At 48.0% G+C, this 8,528-nt stretch overlaps 1 protein-coding gene across 1 annotated transcript; it reads right to left on the reverse strand.

Annotated features, from left to right (window-relative positions):
• Positions 1-1,515: 1,515 nt before the first annotated feature.
• Hoxd3 (homeobox D3) lies at positions 1,516-5,509 on the reverse strand. The gene is made up of 2 exons (XM_027420146.2): positions 4,941-5,509; positions 1,516-3,128 (listed from the first exon to the last, which is right to left on the reverse strand). Exons 1-2 carry the CDS (start codon positions 5,479-5,481, stop codon positions 2,371-2,373), a joined length of 1,299 nt encoding a protein of 432 aa, XP_027275947.1. The 5' UTR covers positions 5,482-5,509; the 3' UTR covers positions 1,516-2,370.
• Between the last annotated feature and the right edge of the window lie 3,019 nt (positions 5,510-8,528).

An 8,528-nucleotide genomic window follows, 5' to 3' on the forward strand; every position in this document is an offset into this window, starting at 1 on the left:
TGAGAGGAAGCTGATGTCAGCCGGGCTAGACACTGTTTAAAGTCTAATCCATGAAACCCTAAGCCACAGATGACACTTGGGGTTTTGCAGACACCCGCAGACTCAGCAGATACTCCTGCGGTAACACACCGCGCTGGGAAACGCCTGCAGCCATGATGCATTATGTATTTTTATTATTATTTATGGTAGGAAGAGGAGATGAGAGAAACAGGGCTGAATCTAAACAGCTTGACAATTCATCTATTTAATATTTAGCCAGTTAAGAAAGGTGGCTGTGATTTCCTACACGGCAGCTAGCTCTTCTTTGATTTCCTTAAGAGCTTAAAAAATAATTTCTTACAATTATAGATTCTGCCTATGAATGCAAGTTTCATAGAAAACAAGGTTAAGCCTTGAGTGTGGGTAAAATATGCCTTCGATTGAAGTCATTTATTCTGTTGATACAATTCTACAACATATATACTTTAAAGTTGCTCAGATAGAGTGAAATTTAGCAAACGGATATCCCTTCCCACCCCAGCCTAACATGCCATTTTAAAACAGCACAAAAGGGACAAGAAAACTAAATATTATTTTGAGCCACCATTACTGAGCGAAACACAAACATCCAAATAGAAAACGATTGTTGTTCCACCAGAAGAGAAGCAGCTATTTCCACACAATAGGAATTTCACCTCGTGTCATCAGCCTGGTCGTGGGAGTTGTATGTTTGCCAAACCAAATAGAAATGCGTGGGCGGACTTTGCTGAAATACAAAATAATTGAACCTTGTCTGAAGACCTTTTTCCAAGTGCCCCCTACTATAGAAGTGGGAGTAAGTGCCCGACCCTCGCTAGAGCCACACTAATATTTACAAAACGATTATAAATGTTGTAGACTTTTTGCCCGTTTTGCACAAAGAAACAGGAGTAAACGAGGTGTTTATACGTGTCATGTTCCATTAATGAAACTTTTATTATTTTACATTTATGGAGAACATTTGTTTTCTTTTGACATGAACTACTGACCATTACAAAGGGAAAAAAAATCTTGAGCACTTCCTAGAGATAAAAGCCTGGGTGCTTGTCTTTGCATTGTCATTTCTTTTTATACCCCTGTACCTTAGCTTTTCATAGCTTAATCCTTCCTGTTTCCCTTATGCTTTTTCTTTGATTGTCAGTTTTCCCCTAAAGTTTAATTTTTATTATTTAATGCAGAAAATGATCTCTGCCTTCCTCCTCCATGTGTTGATCATGTCTAGAAAGAGGTGGTAGAAAGAGCCATGCAAGTGCTTCTTTGGCAAAGCCCTATTGCGATCACCCCTCCTACAACATTTGGGGGGATTTGCATCCTCTGATTACTGCCACCCAATTTCAATAGTGTGAACGTAATCAAGCATTCATCCACGACAATTCGTGCAATAGGTTCCGAATAAATAAAATCTTTTTCAGAGGGTCATTTTTTATTGGGGAGGGGAGTCTTACAGAGGGATCAAGGCAGAGTTGTCTGCCTGCAAATGAGCGTGATTAACACAGATACAATTCCAACTGAGAAAAAATTTTTATTCTAAATGTTTGTTCAAATAGTACCAGACAATTTGTACTCAATAAGCTGTGTCGAGTGGTGAGGGCTTCGGCTGTTGAGAAACGACTAACTTGAGCCGTGCTATGCCACCGGGCTGCCTGACTCTACCCATGAAGGACCATTTGTGATCTCGGTCCTTTACATCAACTACAAACACCAGCCACGGTTACAACTGTTCAAAACTACTCTCTCAACTAGTTCGGACCAAGGGGACTAAAGAGGTGAAATGTGGCCCCCAAGGCCTGGGAGCGCGTACCTAGGCCCGCCTGGAGAATTCTACAAATATACACATAAATACATCAAGACGAGGATAAATAATCAGGGAAACGAAATTACTCGCTTCAAATAATAAATACAGATTGTTTAGTCCGATGCAATCTTTACAGGAGGGGAGGGAGCATATAAATTAAGGTCTCTGAAACTAAGCTAGACGGAGGGGCCTGACCCAGGATTCTCCAGGCTCTAGTCCCTCTTCAGGACACGCCACGGATGGGTCTTGTACTTACCTTAGGGACATCATTACCAGATTAGAGTCCCTCGGTCCGCAGTATATGGCACTGTCAGGTTTACAGGGGAGGATCCTTGCGGCTGATTTATGGCGAGTCACCCGAAGGAGGACGCGCGCCTGGAGGGGAGGCCCAGTCGTGTCAGCCTCGGCCGCTGGAAGCCTGAGACTCGTGAGGCAGCGGCCAGATCAGATCGGGGAGGCGGAGGTCCCACGAACTGCCCCTCGGGCCCCGCCCCCCCCACCCCTGCCACCAAAACCATAGAGGTAATTGCTCTGAGCTACCAGGCCGGCGGCAACCGCTACAGATGTGTCAGTTTGGGGGCCTCGGGCAGGCGTCCCTGAGACGAGTGGTGAGCCGAGAGATCTGTGTAGGTGGGATGAGGGTCGCACGGTCCGTGGTGGTGGTTGCCAGGGATTTGCGCGGCGCAGCTGTAGTCCACGCTGGCCGAAGATGGGTGAGAGAGGTGGCCCAGATTGAAGACCGGCCCCGACGCGGGCGCCATGGAGTCGACGAAGTTGCCACCCACGTACACCGGGCTGCCCTGCAGGTTGGCGCTGGCGAAGCCGCCGCCGTTGCTCGCCATGGGGTGGGGCTCGAACTCAGGCGCCGCGTAGCGCTTCTGCTGCGGCAGGCAGCTGCTGAGCGGCGCCGTGTAGGCGGCCAGGCCGTACATGTTGGGCTGCGATTTGGCGAAAGCGGGCGGCGAGGGTGCGTCGTAGGCAAGGCCGGGCACCGGCGGCAGCTGACCGGAATAGGCCACGTGGCCCGCCGCTCCTCCGAGAGGAGGACTGCGCTCTGGGGACTGGCCCGCCGGAGAATGCAGGATGCCCTTGGCCTTTTGGTCCTTCTTGTACTTCATGCGACGGTTCTGGAACCAGATCTTGATCTGGCGTTCGGTGAGGTTCAGCAGGTTGGCCATCTCCACGCGGCGCGGCCGGCACAGGTAGCGGTTGAAATGGAACTCCTTTTCCAACTCTACCAGCTGAGCACTGGTGTACGCTGTGCGCACCCTCTTGGATGCTGGGCCCGGTGGGCTCTTATCCTCGCAGTTCTCTCCTGGACAGGGAGAGAGACAGACAGGGTGCTGAGCCAGGAATAAAAAACCTCAGAATGGAGAGTGTGCTTTCCTGTCTCCATTTTCCTCCTCTCCTCTCACCTCCAGTCCTGCTTCGAGTTGAATAGAGGTTTTTGATAGGCCAAAGTCTGAGGGAACACTCATTCTACTAGCCTCTAGGCCTACCTGTCAGTCGCACCTGTAACTTCTGCCTTACTCTGCCCTTTCTTTCCTCTCCTCCTTAGCCCATCATCTCATCTCAACCCACAGGCCATAAAGGACTTTGCTGTGAGGCTAAGAGCAGCTCATGAGACACTCCCCATCAAAAAAAGCCAGACTTGTTTGAACACCCCCTCCCAACCTCTGCTGTTAGGGACTGGGGGCTGAAGGGAGGGGGTGTCAGAGGCAGCTCCAGCCTGCCTTGTTTGTTTACAAGCAAAGAAGTGGGCAGGGGTCTTGGCACCTCACTCCAGCCAGGCGCACCCAAAGGCAGGGAGTTGCTGATACCCCCCACCCCAGATACTGCCCTGGAGTTTCAGGGGATCCCAAGGCCAGGCTGAAAGCATGCTGCATATGGCAATGCTAGGAGCAGCAGCCTCCTCACTGGCTTCACCTCCCTGCCACTCCTCAGCTGCTTGTCCACTCTTCACTGGGAAGACAAATGGATTTCTCCTGGGAGGGAGGGCCTGTGTCTGAGCTGAGGAGGGAGGGGCAGAGGAGGGAGCTTTCAGGCAGGAAGACACTTTCCCCTAGGAGCCACAGCCCAGGGAGCATCAGGCAGAGCAGAGACCTGCTAACAAATCACATCCCAGGCTTCAGACTAGCCCTGGACCTGGAAAATAAACCCCACCAAGAACACAAAGCCAGAAATGTTCAAGAAGCCACGGTCTGAGCAGAGAGGAGCCGGCACCAGCTCCTCATCGGACCCAAGAGAAGTCTTCCTCAGCTCTGGAGTCTCCCTTTCCAGGCTGTGAAAACACAGCTGCTCTTGTTCCAAATTATTCTCTGCCATTAGAGCATGCTCTTCCCTGTTACAGATTCACTAGAGTGGGCCTAGTCTCACAGCTTTGCCTGGAAGGCCCTGAAGTCATACCCCGTAGATCCAAGGCTACCACTTGGTAGTTTTGTGGATCTGGGGGGGGGGGACATGAGGATGTTATCACATATCTATTTTAAAGAGTTCTTTGGAAAGTTAAATAAAATAAATGGACAATGTTTATAACTTATTTGGGCATGGTTCTTTTCCTTTTGTTTTGGATATTGTTTGCCTTGACTTGGTTTCCTGTTTTGAGACAAGATCTCTTATGGTATCCAGGAATTCACTATGCTTCCCAGGCTCTCCTTGAACTCAAGACACTCCTACCTCAGCCTCAAGTGGTGGGATTATAGGTGTGTGAAACCACATCCTGCCTATCTGCACATTGCGACCTGGCACTGGGAACAGCCAGGGTGGGGGTGGTGGCAACCAGCCTCCTGGTCTGAACTCAGAGCAGCAGCCACCACTGCTGGTGGATGAAAGAAGAAGGTGAGTCATGACCAGTGCTTGGGAAGGCAGATAACATGAGCATAAGGGAGAACTTTCTATTAATAAGCATGAGACCAGACCAGCAATGGTACCAGCAATGAAAGCATGCCCCATCTCTGCAAGTCTATGGGCCCAATCAAAATCACTAGAAAGAACAGACATTTCTACATTTGGATATGTTGTTGCTAAGGTTGCTCTGATAGCCCTGAGTCTCTTGGCTCCCAGGTCACTGGTTCTTGGAGCCAATATGAAGGGCTGTGGTCCAGGAACAACATGCCCAGAGAGCTACCTGAAGTGGCACAGCTGTTCTTCTGCTTCGAGTTCTGTCGGGATTCTTTCATCCAGGGGAAGATCTGCTTGCTGATGGTAGCTGAAGAGCTAGAAGCATTAGGCCCACCCTTGGCCTTCTTGGCAGGCACTCCACCTCCAGGATTGGTGGGCGAGGATGGGGGCAAGGTGGGTGGTGGAGGAGGAGGTTGTGGTGGCTGCTGCTCTGAGTTCAGACCAGGAGGCTGGTTGCCACCACCCCCACCCTGGCTGTTCCCAGTGCCAGGTCGCATGCAGCTACCATTGAGTTCAGCTCCTTTATGGCCTGGGGCTCGGAGAGGTGCAGAGCTCTGGATGGAGCAGGCAGAACCTGGGTAGTCAGTGTCCAGGGAGTTGGCAGCAGCAGGGGGTGGGTAGGGCTGATGAGGAGTGCTGTAGCCATAGGTGTCGGTGGCTTTGCTGTAACCATAGCCTCCAAAGAGTCCTGGGTTCTCATAGTATGCAGCCTTCTGCATGGTGCACTCAGGAAACTCCAGGGCCTGCTGACCCTGCCCAAATAACATTGACTACCACTGTCTTCTTCACCACCAAGGCCAGTGTCTGCTGAATCTTGAGAGAGCCTGGCCAGCTCCCAGGCTCCAGGTGACCTGCCAAGAAAAAAAGGGAGAGATACTAGAGGGACTGTCATTGGCAAGACCAATCAATATAGAAGGGCTAGAGCAGGCTCTCAGCTTCCCACTCACTTTGATGTGGAAGGATGGGCAAGGTTCTGGATTGGGGGTTTTATGAAGTTCAATTTATATGAACTATTGGAAAAGTTGGAGGATTTCTCCTAAATGTAAGAAAAGACCTTTCTTCCTGAGTTCAACTTTAGCCTAAGGAAGAAGTTCCTCCCACCCCAAGATTCTCTTGAAGAATTGTCTTTCTTCGAGATTGTCAATATAGACTTGGAGCCTGCAAGGGAAAACACTTATGACTGGCTGCTTCTCCCCCCTAAACTCTGGACTCCTTAAAGGGAGGGATTGCGTTTTATTCATCTACATATCACTAGTGTTCAGTGCAATGTCCTGCAACTACAAGTGCAATAAATGGTTATTAAATAGATGGATAAATGAGGGAACGAATAGGTCACAATCAATTAGTTTTTGGATAATCCTGGGGTTTGGTTTTGCTTGGTGCTAGAGATCAAGCCAAGGACTTTGTGCGTGCTGTGTGGGGACTCTTACCACAAAACCATAGCCTCAGTGTTTGGATGGATAAAAGAAAAGCCCTATTACACACCCAGAGTTTCCAGAGCTCCTCTTCAAAACAATCTTTCCCACCTAGTTTCAGAATCACAGCATCTTTTTTGAAGACCCACACAGTCCACTTGGATGGCAGGGTGAGAATTCACAGTTAGTTTTGTGGGTCAACACTATGAAATCTACAGTGTAGAAAACTGGGAAGTAAAAAACAAAAGGAAAACTTAAAGGCTCCCAGACTTACTTTGAAACAAACAAAAAAAAGTTTCTTTCATCTACATTTTTCCCACACCCCTTACTTTGTCCTCCTGCTACTTTCAGAAAGGTATCACTGAAAATGGATGAAGGGATTTAAATCTTGAAATGTATGTAGGGTACATTAATGGAGAATGCTCATAACTTTATCATTTTCCTTTGGATCTTCACATAAATAGATATTATTATTGACCTCTGCTCTGGACCTTCCATTCTGCCCCACCTCCCACCCAACCTATAACCAATGAGAGAAGTTCTCATGACATGATGAATGGACCCAGAATTAGAAGGATGGGGGGTTAAGAAAAATTCTTCCCCTTTTGTATGCCCTAACTCTTCATAGGGGGGATGCTGTTCCCATCCCTTCTAAAAGGGTCCTAAGGAGTTAAAGTATAACTAATATCATTCAATCACTTTTGTCTGTTTGATAAAGAAAACTCCCAGGTCAGCTCTTTGGCCTAAATTCCTGAGCTCATCTTTCAGACAAAGTTTCTTTCCAAAAATTCTCCCTGACTTCCACATCATTCGACTTATGGCCAATCAGATTTAAACACAGGAACCAAAATACTTCTGCATTAATTTCCCCCTGTATTTTTACCAGGAAGCCCAACCAATTAAGAAAACTCTCCAAATTTTGTTTAGTAGTATGGTTGCCCATTTTGTTTTAGAATACAAGTGAAAATGCCATTTATCTTGATGAGAGATGGGTCCTTCTCAGTGGGTTGCAGTAATACTGAAATGTTTTGTTGTAGGCACTGTTTCTACTAGTCCCCATGAAAGTATGCAGTTAAGATAGCCACCTAACAAAGCTAGACTAATACTTTTGATTAGTTTTCAATTCCAATCACTGACTACTAAAGTTACCAAACAGCAAGTGGACATTAAATCCTCATTCTGTGACTAATACTTATATATGTTTGCCCCAGGCCAAAGAACCTGCCAAGTTTTAGGGATCCTGCTCTCTTCTGTTGCATCAGGCTTCTGAGCCCACCAGAATTTGCTGCTGCTTTGTCATTACACTGACAACTGTGGAAGCAAAACATCCCCCTTTGCCTCTGTGTTGACCAAGTTTGTCTTGGGAGGTGGACCAGTCACATTAAAATCACTTCCTGAGGAACTAAGCAAGCCTATGGGACAGATGGCTTTACATATTATTTTTGTGCCTGTGGCATGTTCCTAGAAAAATCTCTATATAAAGACCTCAGAGGTACAGATAGCCCTCACAACCAGAGTCATCTCTTGCCTGTTTACATTGCCTTAAAGAATTTCCCACTCCATGGTCTAATGTCCATTTCTTTACAAGCAAAGGTAGCAATAGTGCTGTTCTCTTTTGGCCCTGGGGGGGGGGTTGCAGCAACCACCATACCGAGCCCCGAAGAAGCCCTGCTTCCAAAGCATAATCTGAGAATATTGTTACAAGACTGATTTAAAAAAAAAAAAGTTTATTTCTTTCCAGAAATCCCTACTCCTTGTGAACTCTGCTTGAACCTAAAAAACGGGACTGGGTCATAAATCATTTGGACAATGGTCAACTGTTCAGTGGCTCATCTTTTCGATCACCCCCCCCCCCGCAGGCTTTCTTTTCTCACCCTTTGGTACCTTTGCTCATTTGAGCGCCAAGATCCAAATGCCTTGTGGGGGGAGGGCCCACAGCTTTGGGGAGGGGCAGTTGAGCAGGACTTCTTATTTTGGAGTATTCCTCAGTTTTCCTCTTCTCCTCTTAACCCCTCCCCCTCCTCATCTTCCTCCTCTTTTCATCCACCCCCACCCTCACCCGAGCCAGGGGAATGGGACAGTGCAACCACCCAGTCCTCTGGAGCACCTCGGCTCCTCTTAGGGAACAGTCGCCTAACTGGACTGGCTAGTCCTTTTCCAAAGTCCCTGGAAGTTACCCAACTTAGCTTGGAGGCCTAACCTCGGGACCCAGAAGACAGGGCCAAATGGTTTCCAACCCAGAGGAAGGCCAGGCACCCTCTCAGAGTTCTCATCATTTGCTCCCCAGCCGTGCTGGCCCGCCCAACCGGCCTAGCCTCAGAAGCAACGGAGCCATGATACTTGCTCACTGCACTTAATTCTGCCCAGATCAATACCTAATATGATACCGAATAAATAAA

This window comes from Cricetulus griseus, chromosome 6 (assembly GCF_003668045.3).
Source record: "Cricetulus griseus strain 17A/GY chromosome 6, alternate assembly CriGri-PICRH-1.0, whole genome shotgun sequence".
In the NCBI taxonomy this organism is placed as follows: domain Eukaryota; kingdom Metazoa; phylum Chordata; class Mammalia; order Rodentia; family Cricetidae; genus Cricetulus; species Cricetulus griseus.